Source organism: Triplophysa rosa, linkage group LG17 (assembly GCF_024868665.1).
Source record: "Triplophysa rosa linkage group LG17, Trosa_1v2, whole genome shotgun sequence".
Classification (NCBI taxonomy): domain Eukaryota; kingdom Metazoa; phylum Chordata; class Actinopteri; order Cypriniformes; family Nemacheilidae; genus Triplophysa; species Triplophysa rosa.
The window spans coordinates 6019907-6042404 of NC_079906.1; the positions used below are offsets into that span (position 1 = coordinate 6019907).

General features: G+C 38.5%; 1 protein-coding gene across 2 annotated transcripts; it reads right to left on the bottom strand.

Moving 5' to 3' along the window:
• Positions 1-519: 519 nt before the first annotated feature.
• aebp1b (AE binding protein 1b) lies at positions 520-21091 on the bottom strand. 2 transcript variants are annotated; one of them, XM_057355955.1, is made up of 22 exons: positions 20832-21091; positions 17672-17746; positions 17336-17545; positions 14318-14593; positions 14092-14208; positions 13916-14008; positions 13051-13131; positions 12087-12146; positions 10273-10350; positions 8744-8842; positions 7417-7526; positions 7202-7341; positions 6950-7034; positions 6180-6324; positions 5872-5960; positions 4869-4992; positions 4469-4665; positions 4148-4327; positions 3295-4069; positions 3071-3210; positions 2246-2345; positions 520-1606 (listed from the first exon to the last, which is right to left on the bottom strand). In XM_057355955.1, exons 1-22 carry the CDS (start codon positions 20995-20997, stop codon positions 1086-1088), a joined length of 3861 nt encoding a protein of 1286 aa, XP_057211938.1. In that variant the 5' UTR covers positions 20998-21091; the 3' UTR covers positions 520-1085. The 2 variants fall into 2 exon arrangements, with proteins under 2 accessions (XP_057211938.1, XP_057211939.1); XM_057355956.1 differs by having other exon boundaries at positions 8744-8830; positions 20832-21089.
• Positions 21092-22498: the final 1407 nt, after the last annotated feature.

The window sequence follows — 22498 nt, forward strand, 5'->3', positions numbered from 1 at the left end:
TATAGGTGAAAATGAACATCATCACTTACAGGTGAAACACAACACCAAATGTATTGAAATTCCTGGGATCTCTACCACATTAGTTCTTCCAAAAGGGTGGCGAGGGATGTCTTTAACAAGAGGGATGAAATCCTATTGCATTCTCCCTCATATCGAGCCCTGCTTATGGACAACAGTGGATATACTATAAAGTAACTTTAGCTTTTTAATGCACATTGAGCATTGTATGCTTAGAAAAGGCACAAACAAATAAATCCCCGCTGTCCTTCCAAAACCTCGGATCTCCAGATTCGCTGTTTTTCAGGAAATTGATCAATACTTTTTAAATGATTACACACTGTGTTGTCAAATTAGTTAAACAAAAAGGCTGATTAATAATAATGATTCATGGCAAAAAATGAAAATCAACGTTTTAGAAGGACAGCAGGACGATAGCCAAATGATCACGTATCAGCTGGATATGGTCTCCGGTGTACCAACACACCAGAGCTAGCCAGAGTAAACCAGGCAGGACACATGTGAATATGTAAACAAGACTTTATTAACTGAAAAGGAAGCGTCCTGTATCTCAGGCCATTGATCCTGCTGGAGACCAATGTCGACCCTGTAGTCTTCAACTAACACCGGTTGCCTTTAATACACATTGGTTGCTTATATGTGGAAAAGATAGGTTAATAAAGTCCATTTTGTAACATCACTTCCATTTTCATTCAGTGGGTGTGGTCGTATGTGAAATCTTCATTACTTTTTAGTAGTATAATATAGACGTGTAACTATGAGAACGACGAGTGATTGATTGTTTGTTACTTAGAGCTTTGTCACATTTGACATGTTTTCGTAATCGTTATTTACTTTCATCTCATGAGATAAAATGCTTATGTGTCATTTCAAAAGTGCCTGTTCCAGTTATGCTTCACTTCCCACAATTCTCTGGTTTTATATACACCAACGTTTTCCACATGTCTTCACAGTCACCGAAATCTTTCTGACATAAGGCTGAAATTATGGCAACTTTGGCTGACTGCATACCATACTGTTCCAAACCAATCAATCTTTGGATAGAATTCTTGATCTGTCGCTTGGTTTTAATAATCGTCTATGTTGTAATTGTAGTTGTATTCCAGTGCGTCTGTGAAATCAATCTCTTCCGGCTCGGTTGTGTTCCCCTCCAGGATTTCTTCAAGAGCCAAGGGATCAAACCAGGGTGTGGTACTCTCTGTGGTTGGTGGAACTGTGGTCGTGGTGATCACAGTAGTGGTGGGTGGCGTAGTTCTGGCAGCCAGCAGCCTCTGTTGCCGTAGGCGACGGAGTCTGAGCAGCCGTAACCGCCGTAGACGCGCCCGGTTCATGTTGACACCGGAATTACCGCTGTAACTTACTCCTCCCCTTTTGCCATTGCTTAGCAACCGGATGGGCCTGTTGCCGTGGAGAGCCATAATTTGTTTGATGCGGTCCCAGTTTGACTTGCTGAGATCGAAGTTGCACAGGGTCGCACCTGCCTCGTACCCTACCACGCACAGACGGGTGGAGGGAGAATAGCCTTCGGCTCTGGCCGTCACACGATACTCGCCGGGGTTCAGAAGTCGCCAGTAGTCACCAGATTCACCTAAAAGTGTAAAAGACACGATGCGTTTCATTTATTTACACCTTCATTGTTTCGTATTGCTTTTTTGTGCATTACAGTAGAGCTGTAGACATGGCAGACATCACGACTAGTTTAAATTGTTTACTAGGTCAAATCTATGAATGTTTTTAATTTTATAAATTATGTGTTTTTTATGAAATCTAAAGACAAGTAGAAAATTCACTTGCATGAAACAAACCTTGGCTTTGTCAGCTTCACTATAATGTTTTCACCGGATAGTGGTACCATCAAGTTGACCATCATTTTGACACTCAAAATTTTTTATTTTTGCAGAAAGTCTGCCCTACAAATAGTTAAAACTGTCCTTTCAACTTTATAGTGGTTCTCTAGTCCAATGGTTCTCAAACTGTGGCATTTTATGAAATATAGAAATGTATCATAAATTTTGTGCAATTAAACATTAGAAAAATAAGACCACCAACCAAATTAATTGATGTTGCAGTATTGTATGACTGAATATGTTTTTGGTTCAATAAAAATTCTACGTTTAATATTATAAGTACTTATTTGGGGAGCGCAAAGCGATGTACCCTACACAAAAGGGGCCTTACATCGAAAAAGTTTACGAACCACTGCTCAAGTCCTACAGAAACACCTCACCTGTCCTGACATCATGATTGACTTCCTCCACAGACACGGTGGCGTTGACAATAGGATTCCCCTCTTTATCTCTCACAACACCTTTAATTCCTCGATGCACCTGAGAAAACATCAAACTTAAATGTTAAGCACAGGTGTGTCATCTCACACCAAAGCCTCCATCCCAATGTCCAGTGATGACTATTGACTATTGATGACTAAATGCATTAAAGGAATAGTTCACCCAAAAATGACAAAAGACTACCATCGGAGTCAATGGTGACCCAAAACGGATTAGTTACAAACGTTCATTACAATATCTTCATTTGTGTTCAGCACAACAAAGAAATGTATACAGGTTTGAAACAACTGGAGGGTAAGCAAATGATGACAAAATGTAAATTTTTGGGTGAACTATACCTTTAACATCATCATATAACATTTACACCCTAAAAATAAGGACAAACACAACTGTTGGGTTAAATGAACCCCGAAAATGTTCATATTTGACCCAACCACCCGGCATTTTGGACGGAAACAACCCAGAATATGCTAATTTATAAACCAATGGTTGGGTTCGTCCCTTCTTGACCCAACACGGGGTTGAAATTACCGAGCACATTTTACAGTGTATGACTTAGCTGACTGGTTGAAAAACATCAATGAGCCAAGATTTAAGACTTCAAATCACAGTGTCAGCCCAAAACCTGTCATTGAGATGAATGGGAATGCTAACAAATAGCTGCATTCTGGAGTATCAAAGACGAAAAAGAATCTGTTCTGTTCAGACATCTTACTTCTTACTGTTTTCCAGTCCTGTTCATAATATAGATCTAAGCATCTCACCTGAGACATGAAGGTCAGCAGAGCTTCTCTGTTATGCTCCCACTCTCTAAAAAGCTCGCTCTGATGTGGAAACTTATCACAGCCCAGAAAAACAGACAGCTCGAAAGAGTTAGTGTGAAGGTAGCTGAAATCATTCATACCTGTGAAGAGACAAAAACAGTTATTAAAAATCACAAAAAAGTGAAAAATCTGATTTGAATTCAAGAAATAGAAGTAATGCTCACTTCCAGGGATGGGCTTCCACTTGGCACGGTTGACAATGCCCATGCCACCCGTTGGGTCATCACTATGGCAACCTCCCTGATGGGTGTGAGTCATGGTCCGGTGAGTGGAGGCGTAAGATATGGCCAACCAGCGGAATAAAGACTGGTCCTCAGTGACCCTGATCTCCTCCTCTGCTTCACCTTCTCCATACCCTTCCCTGTAGCCTTCTGGGTATCCTTCTTGATACCCCTCATGATGTCCCTCTGAACGTTCATACCCCCGATTCTCCTCATAATATCCTTGATTCTCCTCACGATATCCTTGATTCTCCTCACGGTAGCCTTGATTCTCCTCACGGTAGCCTTGATTCTCCTCACGATATCCTCGGTTCTCCTCGCGGTATCCTCGGTTCTCCTCGCGGTATCCTCGGTTCTCCTCGCGGTATCCTTGGTTCTCCTCGAAATAGCCCTGATTCTCATGGTGGTACCCATAGTTTTCTTGATGGTACCCATAGGTCTCCTGGTGATAGGGGTTGCTTTCCTGGGGGCTGCCGTAGCTCTCCTGATGATATCCAATGTGAAGGTACGGGTTGGGTTCTTCTTCCTCCTCCTCGTACTGTCGCTTCCGTCGATGTGCTCTAGAGCTCAGCCGTTTCTCTTTCTCCTCAGACTCCTTGGTCAGGCGGCGCATGTCGAAGGGGTACGTCACCAGTCTCTCGCCACCCTGCAGGTTGGCACCGAGCACGAACGGATGGGCCTCCATCCAGGTGATGAGGGCAAGAGTCTCTACCGCAACCTGATGAAGACACAGTACACAAAGAATTTCATGAAAGTGTTTTGCTCCTCTAATCTGATTGGTCAACGGTTTACGTACCGAGCCATTGCCTGAGAGATAACCCTCAGGGATGGGCACATGGTGGTTTGGTGTCAGTTTGGGCACCATGCCGGCGTCCTCCGCATCCCAGAGGATGTTATTTAGGTCGGGAAAGTTCTGGAAGATGTCATGGCCATCATCGGTCCAGTGGCCTAATGTCCAGCTGCCCAACTCGGAGCCCTGCGGAACGCAGTAAAAGATGAAATATACCAGCAAGTTGCATATTCGGGAATCGGGAAATATAAAAATGTATTATTTGTGTTTTTGTGCCGGTGTAGACTTTATTTTCGCTTGTAAGCTTCGTATAAATGCGTCACACACCTTGTCAAAAGCTTTCTCATGGCCATCAGGATTGACTGAGGGCACCAGATGAATTCTGGTCTCATCCACCAGGTGGCGCACTCGAGGGTTGCCGTCTTTATACTCTCGGCAGAGGAACTGCATGAGCATCAGGAGAAGCTCTCGCCCCAGAGCCTCATTTCCATGAAAACCTGCTGTGTATCTAAACTCTGGCTCTCCTGAGGGAAGATGTTAATCTTTGTATTAAACATCAAATGGAAAATGAACACGCTCACATACTTTGTTGTTTCTCATTCTTGGTTATATTACGTATTTTTTAACTGTAATATGGTTAAAAGTGCCGTAATGATCAGATGTGTCTGTAATATAATTATAGTGGTATAATAATACTGTCTCGAAACCCTGTTCTGATGTTCTTCACCTGTTTCATGTGTCCCAGGGTTATCAGTAATCTCCAAAGCGTATATCTCTCGACCTTTAAAGCTCTTGCCCAGACTGTAGAATCTGGTGATGTTGGGACACTCATCAGAGACAGATTTCATCAGCTGTGAAAACAAGAACAAATGTTCAATGTGCTAAAATACTTAAAACACCTTTCGTGACCACACGCTGTAGCAACGGCCTGGCAACCACCATAACCGTGGCTTTTAAATGGTTTCTTAGCACATCACAGGTTTGAAAACTTTTAGTCTTGCACCATTGTGGGGTTTTTTGCATGGGCAAGCACAACATATACAACCGCAAAAAAAACAAAAAAACATTTTAGAGACCATTTTAAAATTATTTTCAGTTTTTCTGAATATTCGGTTCGGAGGTATGTGTTTAGGTAAAATGATTATTTTTGTTTCATTTTGTGAACTACTAACAATATTTCTCCTAAATTTCAAATAAAAATATTTCTGTTATTTTGTTATAATATTTTGTTTCTTTTTGCATTTATTTGCAGAAAATGAAAACTGGAGAAACAGAATAACTGATAATAATAATAACATAATAATCATAATAACAGAAAAGATGCTCTGTATTTTTCAGACCTCAAATACTGCAAAAAAGTTCATTTTCACTTTTAAGCAATAAAATAGTTATATTTGTACATGTATTTAGGAAAAGTTAAAAAAATGAAATGTGATAACCTGGATTTTTATCACAGTTTTCATGCGTTTTGTCCTGCTGTCAGTCTTTCACCTTGCTGTTGGATGACTTTGTCACTACTGAGGTTTGATTTTAATGAAATTCAACAAACACTGGACTGGAATGACAATATAGAAATGCTGATTTGAAATGAAACATTGGAATGGTCTCTTCATTTTTCTGTGGCTGTATAAATATATATATTTAAGAATATGTAAAAATCCACTTTATTCTTTTATGTCATTATATTCCCTGCTGTATTAACTGGTTACATTCCAGGCATCTATCCTTACCTTCTCCATGTCGAGGTAATTGTGATATTTATAGTCCAGGTCATCTCGGGCTGTCACCTCATTCTGACTCTGGTGTTGGTTGAGAGAATCTGAGTGTAGAGCAAATATTAAAATACAACAGGCATGCCACCAAAAAAATATCAAATGATCAAAATTAGCTAAAGATTTTTGGCTTTAATATATCAGCCTTAAGGATACCTGTAAACTAGTGTACTAAGAAACTTTTTCAAAATCCTTGCTCTCTGTTGTTTGACTATTGCCAAGATCAAACATTGTTTGAGTGTTATTGCAGGTCCTGTGTCTCTCACCTGGCACTGGGCATCCCAAAACCTCCATTCTCATACACATGGTGCCGTTCCAGCTCTGGGGCAAGATGCGGATGTAGCGAGCCACTTCCGGCTCCATAAACTGAGACAACACTGGGGTGCTTTTATCTGTGTTACCAAAGAACAACTGAACATATAGGCAAGAAAAGAGAAAAAATCTGTTATTGTGTATGTACAGTATATTATGTTAAAAGTGGTGTAGTAATATTTAAAGAGTACATAACGTGAGATTTTTACAAAAAATTACATTTCATGCAGTGTGTAATGTTGCCGTGTTTGAAAGTAAGCAGTCTGCCAAGTTGTAAATCTGAAGGCGAATGAATAACAAAGTTATCTAGTCCGATTCACGAACCGCCGCAGATGTACGTCACTACATATAGTCCCCGCCTACGTTTTGCTAGGACTGCCCGCGAAGACTTCACTCTTCTCCCCCAAACACTGTAGCTCGTGAGCCTCATTCGCGGTAGACCAATCAGAGCAGACTAGACCATCTGACCAATCACATCAGACTAGGCTAGTGGAAAGGAGGGGATTAGACAGATGAATCGCGCAACGAACCATTTGAGAATCAATCAAGAAGTAAGGTAAGAATAATTACATATTATTACGAAATAATCGTTTTTACACCTTCTCAGTACATAAACTTGTTGTTGGACACTCCATAAACCAAAGTAGGACCTTAAAAATCCCTAGTTATGTACTCTTTAAGTTTTCTATTAAGAGGCCTTTTGGCTGTGAAACTGGCAACCAACCCATTCAGCATATCCATCATGAAGAACAGTCCACTCTCTGCTGTCATTACTGAAGGCCACATGATATGAAGACACATAGTCACTCCTGAAACATCAAAACAATGAAGACAATGTTAAGAACGGTGTACCAATTCCTCCAATAAAATGCCACACATATCGTTGTCCAATATACTTTGAACTGTTAGAGAATCACTTTTTAAACACAAATTTAACCTTGAATTAAAAGTATCTAGTGTTGACCACTGTTCTTACTCGATGGGGTCATCCCGTCCCTGTGTGATGACCCCAGTGAACTCGGTCAGCGTACGAGCGTCCAGTTCAATCCAATGGAGCTTCTCTTCAGGGTTAGCACACCACGCCCCACCATTCATATCATCTTCATCTCCAGACGCCTGTTAGATTTACAGGTAAACAATGTTTTTACTTTCATTCATTTGCAGTGAATTCAGCACAATTCATGGATGTACCTGAGTATTAAGACGGGCCCTGTTTGGCCCATAGCGATGATGATGAACAGAGGAAGTCAACAGCTGGTCATTGTCTATACGATGAGACTCCATCCCCAGAGGTGGACATACTGACGGAGGCATGACAAATATTTACTATATACAGAAATGAATGAGACCTAGTTTTGTTTTTAACTGTTCAGCTTGCCAATACGTGATAATTAACTAAACTGCTGTAAATTGGTTTGAATTATTTTGCTAACTTAAAATGTTAAAGTCCCAATGAAATAAAAAATGACAATGCCTATTTTTTCATGAAATACTGCAGTGTTTATTGTAAACAGTTTATCAATGTGTGCCACACCCACTATTTTTCTCATTCAAAATTCCATTTCACTCTGAAACGCATCAAATTACAGAAGTAAAAACGATTGCAAAACTTCCGGTTCACGGGGACTTGCAATTATTTTGCAACTTAAAAAGTGTTTATTGCTGTTTTCTGGATTAACGTGAACTGGTCAAGATGCTCAAAGCTTTCTTCGTAGACTATGTTTAACTGACTTACTTAAAGTAGTTGTATTCCAACAATAAGCTATTAAAATATTAAAATAAAATATTTGAATGTTAGGAAAATGATACCCTTCAGCTTTGAGCTTTTCTGTCAAGTGGTGATAAAGAAAATCTGGTTACTGTCAAAAACAATATATATTAAATTCCTATTAAAATATCTTCAGTTTCAATAGTTCTACTCTTATGTCTTTGGTTATATAATTCATCATGTCAAAATGTCAATGTTTTCATAAAATATATTACATTTTCTGGCATTTTGTCAGCATGCTAGCCTAATACAGGAACGGCCTGTATTTTTACACTCTTAACTGTTTTTTTACGGCTTGTCTTGGTTCAGAATAATGTGCATGAAGACGACCACATTCATGCATCTGTTTCATAAGGAGAACACGTTTTCTCCAGCTGTGGAATCGGAGCGTGGATTTGCTCGGGTTCAGCACCTTCAATTATTTAAAAACAGCTAAAATCCTCAAATACAGAAATGCATATACGGTCTCATTCGATTTAACTTAAACTAAGAATGCTTCATCAAAATATTGTACGTATTGGGCTGATCTGCAGCCAGAACTGAACTATTCGGTTACATAAGTACTGTTTCATAAGTTTCTTAGGACTAAGTATGACATAAAATCTCTCTATTTTTTCAAATGATCAGAATACTTTAAATATCAAACACGACAACAGACTGAACTGCGCTTGTACGGAGAAATGCGATGGTGAAAAAAATGTATCCTACGTTATAAATACTGTAAGAAAACAGTAACTGAACACCACTCACTCTTGGGCTCTTTGTACACACGTGGTGGAGGTCTTTTTCTCCTGATTTCCTCTTCTTCCTCTTCTTCATTCCATTTGGGTTCTCTTTCTGAGGAGAAAACTTGCACATTCATACTCAACATTTATATCCTGCAAGTCGTGATTATTGAGTTATTCATGGAAAAAAGCACGATAAGAACATTTGAGGCGAAACATGCACATAAACTCGATATCAGATTTCTTAAAACTTGGATTCTTTCTAAACGTCTGGCTAACGTTTCGTTTTGGAAGGCTGGAGACAGATCTTTATAAACCAGATGAGGGAGAATTCAATACAAACTGAATATTAGCCAGTCAAAGTACTGTTATTGCAAGATAACAGCTTGCTATACATTCGCCAAGCAATCTTGTCATGGTGTAGCCTACATGACAGAAAATACACAACTAGAATGACAATTTCATTTGGAACCCACAAAACATTTAATTTAAGTCATTTTACACAAATGGGACCTCCACATTTCTGCCTTTAAATGTGTTACAATGCATTAGCCTAAAGTCAGCATGTAGTAAAAGAACATTAAAAGTTTTGTTGATCCTGAAACGTTCCTTGAATCTCATTTTTGGGATCTGTCCCGTTACACAAAATCCTGTTTATCAAAACAGTTCTGGTTCTCTGTCCCACTTAGATAAGCGCAAAGGATTTTGTTCTGCCAATTATAAACAAGACATAAAGAAATCTGTTTGCTGTGGTTTATGGGAACGGGGTCAGAGATTGCAGCTTTTAATAAGTGGTCATTAAATGCAACTGAACTGAAGAAAGAATTGACTCCAAGTCAAAACAGGAAGACAAACACATTTTATAACTCTGTTATTCAAAACTGTCAGAGGTATTGAACAACATTTGTGTTACAGAATTCGTACATGGAATGTTAGAAAGACCTGCAGGGGAGATTACATTTGTAGGACTGTGCCAATGTTAGTCAAGCAAATGCATTGGTTTTATGTAAGGGATAATGTACAGGCGGCCGGTTGTTATCGCAGAAATTTCGAGATAACAGCTGGCTGCGTGTACATTATCCCGCTTATTACACGGCTACTTGGCACATGAGAAAAAACTTGACATGAAATGTGAATTTGAAATATTTTATTAGCTCATTTTTACCGAATGCATACCTTCCACGAGGAATAGCCATTTACTTTCCTTTTTAAGGTAAGAAATGACGTTCAAATGCCACGAACAGGCAATCTGGTTGAATCATTTGTAAATATAATGTCATTTATGTTATTAAAAGACATATTTATATTTCATTGGTCAAAAAAACCTGTCAAAATGATTTGCTGCGTACGGGTTACCGTGTGTTATTAGTTTTGAGAGGTTGTTATCTGGGAATAACAAACCTGCAAATGTCACGACTGGCCTATCAGAATCAAGCATTCCAACGAGCCGTGTAATAAAACTCAATAACAAAGTTTTTTTTAGTTCAGCTCATCTATAGCCAACATTCAAAAATAATGACATAAACTAAAAAAACAGGCAGAAACACACTGTACCTCTCTCCTCCTTCTCTATTCTCGCTCTTTCTCTTTCCTCTTGTTCTATTCTCTCTTTCTCCTCTTCCAGCTTCTTTTCTGTTGGTAAAATTAAAACCAATAGTGCAAGTGAGAGCACACAATGACATTTAAAGGAGTCATATGGTGCGAACACGTGTTTTTCTGTGTCTTTGGTGTGTTATTGCCCATGCATGTATTAGACACGTAAAATTACACAAATGAAAGTGTGGGAACAAAAGATGCATTCTATCTAAAAGCAAATGCTCACCCAGACCTGCCTGAAACGCCTCGTGTAGCCACACCCCCACAAATCTACGTCAGTTTGTGGTATGATTTGACTAAGACCGCCCAAATGTATACGCAAGTGAGGTGGGCGTACCTGTCAGTACAAATGCTTTGGAACCTGATGTTCCAAATATGGTAAGAGGCGTTACATTTCCGTCACACGCTTGCAGTATTCCACCAATCACTATGCACTGGTGAACTGGCCAATCATAGCAGACCTCGCTTTTCAGAGCGATGAGCTTTGTTAAAAATCTGCGTGTTTCAGAGAGGCGGAGCAAAGAGGAGATACAAACATGCACGTTATGTGGAAAATACAGCGTTTTTGAACCTTAAATCGTATATACACATTGCATTACATCTAAAACAAATGTTCATATTTGTTTTAACCGTGTCATATGACCCCTTTAATGTTACAGATTATACACACATGTCCAGAATGTCTGAAAGAGCACATTGGAAAGCTGAGATTGTCCAGATTGTCTATTTCTAGGTCGCTAATAAAAAATACATTCTCAATGTTCACCATGTTACATGTTTTGTAGCAAAAGTCAGATTTTTGTTTTTGTCTAAAAAATAGTTCATGACATTAAGGAAAAAGGGGCACCAAATGCCAAAATATTAACTTAGAAATTTCGTCATGCATCATCATTTGATTATTAATGAAAATTTTGTATTGAATTTGAAAACGCAAATTATAAGCATATATATATATGTGTATATATATATATATATATATATATATATAATATGTTTTCTATGAAAACTAAATAGCATGGGTTTTTCTCTAAATGTCAGGTTTGGTTGAAATACTTCGGAAGGAACACACAAACAAGACACAACTGTGAATTGATCTGCTCTATTGTCTTTTGTAAGGATGTATTTCCATGAGCTGCAGTGATAGCTGCCCACTGCTTCTGTCAGATGACCTTGTAGCAATGCGACACACACCCAGGTCTGATCAACCTGCGGTGGGCCTCCCTTGGCTGACGGTGTCTTGTGATAAAGGGCCGAAACACCCAATGAGGCTAATGTGCACAACTGACGATGTGTCGAATTGATGGGAACCATACAAATGGCATTATCTGCACCAAAAGGCATCTTTCACTCAGGATAATGTGATGAAATTGGGACACACAACTCATGAGATGTCTCTCTGATAATGGCAAGGAAAGGTAAGTATGCTATGTATCTCTATAACTAATGATCCTCCAAACACACTGTGCTGCTTCCCCCTGCATAAGGCATCCTATTGGGCAATTCAACTGTGCTGAAATAGTGGGATTATAACACCTAGTCCTATTAAGCGAATCTGTGACGGTATGTTCGAGCTACCAGATTTTACTGCATTTGAAATGATCAGCTTGAGCTAAAATGGCACCCCATGTGTCTAAAACGGTTTAGCTCAGGGGTGAAATAGCAGGTTTCTCGGTTTATATTCTCATTCTGACATGCTTTCTCAATGTACAGTATACTGCTGTATTGTTCTATATTCATAATGAAGGAATAAAGAAAGTTATACAGTACTGTACCATGTCCATATTCATATTCTTCATACCAGTTGTTCTCAAATAGAGGGACGGTGGGCTCCGCTGTGACACAAGAAAACACATGAATAATGAATAAATGTTGGATTATTCAAGTCTCCCAAAAATGACACTCTTAAAAAGGTGCTACAGGTGATGTCATGGAAAAACCATTTTCGACACCCCAAGGAACCATTCGTTAAGAGGTTCACATAAGAACATTATAAGTTTCTGTGGATATTAAAGTAAAGATTTTATGGACAATGCAGCCAAAAATGGCTCTTTTATGGCATTGTAAAGCATCTTTATTGTGAAGTATCTTTATTTTATTATGCGTCATACAACAAAGTGATTTTAAGTGTTATGCAGTAAACAATCAATCCATTCAAGTTCCATACAATAGCTTTGAAACAGACTAAAGTTAGGCCTTTATTATACCTATAAATAGACGTTTTTCCCACTGGGTTGGAACAAAATGTTTATTTTTGGGTACTGTTCCTTTAAGGCTGTTGGTACTTTAATACAGAGTCTTTTAGATGAATCTGTATCACTGAGAGTACAGTTTAATGACTCATGAAGTGTTTGCTAATTGTCTGTCGAGCTGTTGAACTGCTGTTCTTTACAACAACCACACTAGACATTTTGGGTTTTATGTAAAACAGCATCTTTCATGAGGTGGGTGTATATCATGTTAAAACGTTTTATTCGATTTGGTTAACATCAATTCACAGGGTGTTTAAATTCACTCCTTTGTAATGACAAATATACAAATAAAACAAGTCTGAGATGTGAAGAAAGTTCAAATTAAATAATAAACCACCGTGCATTTTGACTTCTGCTTTTGAACTATATTAACAATTACAAATGACAGTAAAAATCTGCCTTGGTAGTAAAACAACAGAGAAATAAAAGGACTTTTCATAGATAAATGATTTGATTCATTTAATACTTTCTGCATATCTGGCCTTACCTGTGGTACTGTGTTGCCAGTTTTCATCAGTTGAGCTGATCTCTTTACCATCAGGGAAAGGAAGGTTTTCTGCTACTTCATCTGTTGACAAAAGAAGTATTACAAAAGAAAGGGATTCAAATCTAAAGTATGTAGGTTGTTTCAAAACAAGGTCTGTAAGTCAAATAACAAAAAATAAGAATAATACATGGTCGATATGTCAATTTGCTGAGAAATTTTCATTTTGATTTTGTGGACAAGGATGAAAAAAATACTTCGCTCCCGTCATTCCCATTCAAATTATGATTCAACTTCCTGTGAGTTTAAAACCTCAAATATTATAGATAAGAGCATTGAATAGACATTAGATAATGTGGTCTTAACATTCACTAGATGGTTTGGTTAAAGATTGGTCTGTTTCCAGTTGCGTTTCTCATTAGACCCAGGACACATTTACTTTGTTTCAGCTACTTTATCTTTGTCCACTGTATATGGGCAAATGCAAACTGATTGTACCGTTGTAACATCTTGATCAATTTTAAAATAATAAATGAACCATAATAGAATTCTCTCCTTTATCTTAAATGTGTGCTCTCACTGAGCGTGTGTGTGTGTGTGTGCGTACGTGTGTGTGTGTGTGCGTGCGCATCCGTGTGTGTGTGTGTGTGTCTCTTTGTCTATGTGTGTTAGTACGTGTGCATATTGTGTGTGTGGAGTGTTTTGTATGTGGGTATGTCTGTCTTCTGTGTTTTCAACTTTTTCTTGTTTTTGAAGGTACAACTTTAATTGTTTTGCTTATAGTCAATATGTCTCATGTACAGCTGCTTTGTAACAATGAAAATAGTAAAAAGCGCTATATAAATAAAGTTGAGTTGAGAATTCTTACATCTGGCGTCCCAGTAGTCATCATTGTCATGGTGACCAGTAGTCCCAGGGGTTGTAGGTACAGGCTCATCCACCTTCCAATAGTCATCGTCTTCTAAAACAGGCAATGCAGTGGTGGCCATATTTGTTAAGAATAATCATGTAAATGTTATTTATTAGACCAGATATTAAGCTCACCTGAGTCAGGATAAGGTTGAGGGTAATCATCTGTGTCAGGAGGAAAATCTGTTGGGAATTCTGGGGATTTCTCTGTTGGGGGCTGAGTGGTTATAGCCGTCGTTGTCTCAGTATATACTATGGACATCAAGGAGTGATCGTAACTGAAAAATGATCTTATTCGAGATCAAATACAGAAGTATTGTACTAAAAGAGAAGGTTTGGTGTCAATGAAAGGTTTTCCAACCTTCATCCCAGTATTGGTCAGCCTCAGGATCATAAAAGTCATCATAGTCAATGGGTGGTTGAGTGGTTGTGGGTGCCACAGTAGTGGTGGTTGTGGTAGTGGTGGTGGTGATCTCCTCCTTCTTGCCTTTCTTCTTCCCTCCCTTCTCTCCCTTGGGCTTCTTCTCACCCTTGGGTTTCTTGGTGGGCTTGGGAGCTTTGGGTTTCTTGGTGGGCTTTGGCTCTTTCTGTCTTTTCCCTCTACCCTCTCTCTCCGATTCTCTACGTATTCTCTTTACTTAAGGGACAGATAACGGAAAATGGATAGAAAGATATTATGAATTTTAGCGTACTGTAAGTGAGACTGTAGTCTGATCCCCCAATCTGAGACTATAATCACAGGTTAAGTGAGGGATAGTTGAAGGTTATACTGTGGTAAGTTTGAGCCTCACATGTTGTGTCTACAGACCACCCACAGTCAACTCAGAGACTCATGCACATTTCACACAAAAACTAGTGAAGATTTCCTGAAAATGTCAAACTGCAAGCTGAACCAATAGGTTTTTCTCTTAAAAAGTTGTGAACACATTGGATTTCGAACACTTTTTGAGTTTGAGGTGACCGGTATACCTGCCTTTAAAAATTGTGTGTGCGTTTATTTAAAGAGTACATAACAAGAGATCATGAAATTGACATTTCATGCAGTGTGTAATGTTGCCGTGTTTGAAAGTAAGCAGTCTGCCAAGTTGTAAAGCCGAAGGTGAATGAATAACAAAGTTATTGGCTTGGAAAAAAGGGAGTCGACTCTGAATCACGCAAACGAGTCGTCCCTAGTCCGATACAAAAACAGACAAGGATATACGTCACTACATATAGTCCCCGCCTACGTTTTGCTAGGACTGCCCGCGAAAACTTCACTCTTCTCCCCCAAACACTGTAGCTCGTGAGCCTCATTCGCGGTAGACCAATCAAGGCAGACTAGACCATCTGACCAATCAGACTAGGCTATAGCAGAAAGGAGGGGATTAGACAGATGAATTGCGTAATGAATCATTTGAGAGTCAGTCAAGAAGTAAGGTAAGAATAACTGCCTATTATAACGAAATAATAGTGTTCTTACACCTTCATGTACATAAACTTGTTGTTGGACACTCCATAAACCAAAGTAGGACCTTAAAAATCCATAGTTATGTACTCTTTAAGTACTCTAAAAACGATGGGTTGTTTTCAACCAATGGTTGGCTCAAACATGGACACTTTCAAGGTTAATTTAACCCAATGGTGGGGTTTGTCCATGTTTGACCTAACCATGGATCGAAACCAACCCAAATTATTTTCAGAGCATCTATTCCAAATGTTTTTTCATTCTTTCATTCTTAGTTTTTTCTTTCTTTTATTCAATATGTAAGTTAAATTGCAAAACCAAACTACCTAATGATATAAAATATCAAAACCATTGTCATTACTATTCATTCACTAGACTAGACTAGTGACTTTTAGTGGCTCACAGTTTGAAAGCCCCTGTTTCAGAGTGTATAAGCATTACATAAATGAGCCTAATCAGCAGTGAAACGTTCACTAAATATATCACAAGGATTATCAGCGAGCATTTTATTCCATCTTAAGAAAACAAGGTTGAAACTATAAGACGTTTTACTGCAGTTCATCCTCAGTTTAACATGATTTACAAGAGTGGGGAGTACAGTTTGACTGTCTAATAACTTGTACCTGAAAGCAGGCCCAGTAACGGCTGTCTTAAAGACCACAAAATGAGGTCATGCACCCTCATAACCGTATTTCACAGCTTAAACACGCACACATACAAACAAAAAAGCAAAAGAAATGTTTAGAAGTATTCTCATTAGCTTGTGAATCCAGGAAACAGAGCGTGTCTTTCCAAACATCCTGCCATGTTCTATTTATTAGAGCTGCTTAACTGATAAAATGCAAATATTCATCGGCAGTTTAGGGAAACAACCACACCAACTGAATGAATCATCCATTTCTGGGTTTCTAAAAGGGACAGTTCACGCAAAAATAAAAAAAGAACTGTTTGCTTTCCTACATTCTTCAAAATATCTTTGTTTGTGTTCAACAGAACAAAGAACTCTATACAGATTTGGAACAACTCGAGGGTGAGTGAATAAAGACAAAAACATTTTTTTTCGTGTGAACTGTTCCTTTAAGTCCGTTTTGTTCCAATGCAAAACTGACATAGACTTCTACATCAGCCAAACCTTGGACTCCACCATGACTACACAAAGAGCAAGAGTGGAATACAGTACGTCGACCAGGATGTCTGGCTAAAATTCTCTCCAAATTTCCAACATACTGTTCTAGACTGTTCACTTATTCAATGGTTTTCCATTCATTTATGTGTATACTTGCTTAATGTGTGAAAACAAAGCACATTAAAGGATAGTCCACCCAAAAATGGAAATTCTGTCACCGTTTACTCACCTTCTAGTTGTTCCAAACCCATGTGTAAATTTCTTTGTTCTGATGAACATAAAGAAAGATTTTTGGAAAAATGTTAGCAACTGACATTTCTGGGACATCATTGACATAGTAGGAAAGATTATTGTATAATTTATTGTATCTTTTTGTGTTCTGTATTTTGAAGAATTTAGGAAAGCAAACTGTTCTAGGACACTTTTGACTAGCATTTTAATTTTTCCGACTATGGTAGTCAATGATGTCCCAGAAATGTAAGTTTTCGGTTGCTAACGTTTTTCTAAATATCTTTCTTTAAGTCAACAGAACAAAGACATTTATACAGGTTTGGAACAAAACTTTTCATTTTTGGGTGGAGTATCACTATAAGAATAACATTCTCGAAAACATTACTGTAACTGAGAGTGTAAAATATTGACTATTTAAATAATAATGCTGAAAATCGAATAGTATTTTAGTTTAAAACACTGAGCTCATAATGTTCCATAAATCTTTCCAGCGCCGGCTAGACTTCAGTTCCTGTCATAATATTTGCGATTACAGTACATCTAAAAAATACATTGAGAATACTAATGTAAACACTTACAAAGAATTTCAAGCTTGGCTGTGGCTTGTGATTCTGTGTCTCTGTTTCTCGCCACACATTTGTATATCCCAGCATCCTCCAAATCGGCATTGCGAACAATGATACTGGATAGTGATTTTCCATGTTTGTGCACCCTGCGGTTCTTATTGTTTCCTAATAGCTTCCCACCATCAGGAGAAAACCAGTCGATCTCCTCTGCATCTCCAACAACTGAAACAGGAAGAAATAGAAATGTTTGAATTGACAGCTATTAACAGGGACAATTTACCAATAAATGAAAATAAGTAAATCAATTATTTTAACTTTTTGTGGTTAACCTATGAGTTTCAAACTCACCTCTGCACAACAATGCTTTGCGCTGACCGACTTCAATCTCTGCATAGGCTGGAATGACCTCTACTTGCAGCTGGCCTAGAAAAACATAACAACAAATGACTATTTAAAACGTGGTTCACATATTTTTTAACATTGGTACCTAATATTTCAATTATGCTTCACCCTAACATAGTATTTCAGCATGTTTTTACAGCTACACTTTAAATCTTCGTAACATACAGCCGCTGAAAAAATTAAGAGACCACTTCAAAATTATTTTCAGTTTTTCTGAATTCACTATTTATAGGTACACAGCAAAATCTGCAGTGTTAAAAATGTCAAATTGGCACTCAAAGTGTATGTATAATCCACACTCTCAAAATTATATATACACTGTGAGAGTTAATTTGACCTTTTTTAACACTGCCGATTTTGCTGTGTTTAGATAAAAAATCATTTTTGTTTTATTCTGTCAACAATATTTCTACCAAAATTTAAAATAAACATAAAAAAATACAAATATTGTTTCTATTTGCATGTATTTGCAAAAAAAGAAAACTAGAGAAACAGGTGAAATAACAGAAAAGATGCTCTGTATTTTTTTTCAGACCTCAAATACTGCAAAGAAAACAAGTTCATATTCACATTGAAGCAATACAAGAGTAATATTTGAAGAGTTTGTTTTTTGTAAATGAGATTTATGTTTTTTATTATGTCATCGTGTTTTTATTGTGTTTTATTGTGATAGTTAGCTGTATTTTTTGAGTTATTATGGATTAAATCAAAACAAACCAACTGCAGTTTGATTGATATTAATTGGAATGCACAATAAAAAAAATATGATTTTTGAAAAATATGAAAAATGATCTCATTTTGGAACCAAACTCTTAATTTGTGCACGTATTTAAGAAAAGTTCAAAATGTATTTTTATTTGATAACCTGTCAAATGCTGTCAGTCACATTGCTGTTGGATGACTTTGTCACTCCTGAGGATTTGACAGACACTGGACTGGAATGGCATTCATTGATTCATGCTGATTGAATGTACATTTGGAATGGTCTCAAATTTTTTTGCACGGTTGTATACACACACACACACACACACACACGCACACACACACACACACACACACACACACACACACACACACACACACACACACACACACACACACACACACACACACACACACACACACACACACACAAACACACAGAGAGAAAGAGAGAAACACACAGACTGTCCTATATTCTAAAGTCCATAGTCCTATGTACAGTAGACACAGACGTTCTGGCACTTGAAGCTCATCCTGTCCCGTCTCAACAGGGCAGTTTCATCGCTCCTAGGAAACATTTTAGCAACATTCCTCCCTGTTGCTGTGAAATCATTCCCCACACAGAGCTACAGCACAACACCAATCCTCAGGAGACCAAGTGCAATCTGCCAAACGTTTACTTTATCTGTTTACTTAAGCTTTAGCTGTCAATCAGCACTGTTCGGGAAAAGAGGGAGTTTCAATGCAGGAGGCATTTTGCTGATTTTATAAGAGACAGAGAACAAAAATGACAACATTTGATTTAAGCTTATATACGAGCACAATGACCAAACATGCCAGCTCTGACCAAAACAGGATAGATGATAATGTTAGTAAGTTTCTTGTAATGTTCATAAAGCTTAAATCATTTTCAAATTCTTTTTTCTTTTCTTTTCTGAGGAAAAAGACTCGTACTGTATATCTGACCTTTAGGTTCCATTACCCAGAAACTGCCCACAGTCATCTCACTAACTGTCTGATGCAAAATGCATACAAAACTGGAAAGTCCGGGAAAGCTTTGACCCGATTGGATGATTTTACGAAACGTCTGGGGCACACAAGGTCAATTATCAGTCCACCTAGAAACAAAACTAATGTAATCACAGGAGAACCAGGTCAACTAGATTTCCACATCAGTTCATGTCTATGGCATAGTCTGCATTTACATTTAGATGAGCAGAAATGGTCTATACACGTTTTCGACAGTATTTCCAAAGGCTGTCGAGTCATTGCTAGATTTTTTAGCATTTTTGTGCTATGATGTATTTTACATAATCTCCTAAACACAACATAAAAACCAAACACGGTCTCTGTTAGTCAGATGGCATCTTGCTGCCTAAAGAGCTGATGTTGGATATAATACGCTGCAATGTGAACCAGAGGTTTTGCAGTTTAGTCGAAGGTCTGGCTTTGCGATGTATCAAGATGTTTTCGACATCTGGCCCATTTTAGCTTGGCATTCAGACCGAGAGTACTAACACATCCGAACTAACAGCACTGGTGCTAAAGTCTGATCTACCGGAGCTTCACACTGAAAATACTGCTGTTACTTCAAGGGCACGGGTATTTCATTCTTCCTTTTCTTTAACCAGGTTGAAAATAGGTTATTTCTGCTCATCTGTCAACATTTAATCACCCTCATGTCGTTCAAAACACAAAAGAAGATATTTTGAGAAATGTCTCAGCGGTTTTGTGTCCATACAATGGAACTCAATGGAGGCCAGTGTCGTTGAGTCATACGATTCTGACTGTCATGAGGGTGAATAAATGATGACAGATGTTTGATCTTTTGGTGAACTATCCCTTTAACTTTCCTCACGCACATTGACAAGATTCTTTCAAATCGATCAGTTCATGTGTTTGACTGGAATGAACCCCAGAATTCGGCATCACCAGAGACATGACTTGCCATGTTCGCCAGCTGCGGGGCATTTGTGAGGGGCAAAAGCAAAATGTAGTCTTCAGGGGAATGAAACCATGTTAGAATTAGGTGTCTGGTTTTCTCATTCCCAAACAATTTCAGTGGTGTCCACATAGGAGGGAAATAGTGTGTTATTAAATCGGAAAACCCCGCTATTAACCATATTTTCCAATCCCCAGAAAAACCTCGGTAACAGTACTGTGATTAACTCTTAAATCCTCTTTCCCATCAATATCCAATCCCTTCTTCAAGCACAAGGAGTTTTCCCTCTTCCAGCTGAATAGTCATTCTCAGATGTGCTTCTCCAAGCGCAGGTGCTGCTGCTTTCCTTGGAGATGTCATTGACTTAACTATGTGCCAACTTCAAATGCAAATCCCAAATGAATAAAAACGTGCACTTGGTTAACACAACAGTAAACATTAAAAGCATTTCCTCAGTCGTACCTGCTTCTTTGTTGTCCTCCGAACGCCGCTCTGGGGTTCTGACCTCAGACTCACCGTCTGCTTTATCCGGGTCTGTCAGTCCGTTTACAGACACTCCAGAAACGTGCGTCCAGCAGTGAGCCAGCAGGGACAGGCAGATAACTGACAGTGCTGCCTGGTCCCTCATGATGCCTTATGACGGTATCCCACAGGAGGAGATCCACAGATCCACAGACTGGGTGTGTGGAAGCAGAGAGAAGAGACAGATGGGGGACAGAGCGTGCGTGTATGAGAGAGAGAGAGAGAAGGGGTGTGGGGAGGAGGGAAGGGGATACACATGAGAAACTAGTATGGAGGAGTGTATTATTCTCAATATCACTCAAGCTGATCTGAAGAAGCTGTTTTTTAAGCAACTTTGGGGTATTCATGTAGTGTCCTAGTTCTGATGCTTTGGAACTGAGACAGATGCAGTCGTCTGAGTAAACGAGTCGAGTGGAGGAAACGCATCTCAGATAGTGTGACATGAGACAGCTTACAGGCATAAACAGTGGGCTTCAAAAAGATCGGAGAGCACAAGTGAAATGGGCTTTAACTGAAATGTAGCTTGAACCTTACCAAAACAGTTTTAATCAAAGAAATGGTGAATACACTTTATCTCCACGCCTAAAGCTGAAAATCGAATCGCACCAATAAAAGAGAGGTGGGGGGAATACGAGCGTGTGCTGGCAGACTGTGGGAGGGGACACATGATCAAGAATAACAAAATGAAAGAGGACACGAAAGAGTCAGAAGCTGAAGTAGAAATTGAAAAGAAAAACCTCAAGTGTCCCTTTGGTTCTATACATGTTTACTTGTCATTTACATGCGTTTTTTTAACATGATTTCATTTTTTTGCTTGTTCTCAGCAAAAACTAAATTCATGTTTTATAGGTCTTAATATTTTAAAGGGACAGTTCACCCAAAAATGAAAATTCTGTCATCATTCACTCACCCTCGAGTTGCATCAAACCTGTAAAAAATTTGTTTACACTTTACACAAAAGATTTTTGGAAACTTTGAAAAAAAAAAAGAAAGTTTGGGGCACCATTGACTGCTATAGTTGGAAAGGACTACTATAGTAGTCAACGGTGCCCCAGAACTGTTTGGTTTCCACGTGCTTCAAAATATCTTGTGTTCAACAGAACAAAGAAATTTATACAGATTTGAAACAATGAGGGTGAGTGATTGATGACATCATTTTAGTTTTTGGGTGAACTGTCCCTTTAAGTCATTTTGCTTTTTTTTACATTCGTGCTGAAAACCAAGACAAATTATTAAGTATGACATGAATTTATTTAAGTGTATCTTTCCCACCAGAAAATTCCTTCCACCTTTCCGAATGGAAACTAATGTAACTAACTAATGTAATTTCCCCATGGTGGCAAGGAAGTCTGAGCAATGGAAAAGACACCACATATCTCAATAACCCCCCACACACATGCTCTTCCTGGACCTGGTCTCCTGACCAATAAACGATTCATGCAACCAACAAATAGTCACTTACAACTTAGGTCTGGGATTATGAAGAGAATATTGTGTATTGCGTATTCATTTTGATCTGTATAAACCCATCTGCCATTGATCTGTGAATGAAAAACACTAAGCACATCTCTGCTCAGACACTGAACCGGACGAACACAAAGTGACCT

Bases quoted from the DNA above. Each gene is read 5' to 3' on its own strand.
- aebp1b (XM_057355955.1), bottom strand. From the start codon at position 20,997: ATGAGGGACCAGGCAGCACTGTCAGTTATCTGCCTGTCCCTGCTGGCT. The intron at 14,594-17,335 runs GTAAGTGTTTAC...CTGTCCCTTAAG, and splicing joins AGCCAAGCTTGAAATTCTTT to TAAAGAGAATACGTAGAGAA. The intron at 1,607-2,245 runs GTGAGGTGTTTC...TTACACTTTTAG, and splicing joins CAATCATGATGTCAGGACAG to GTGAATCTGGTGACTACTGG.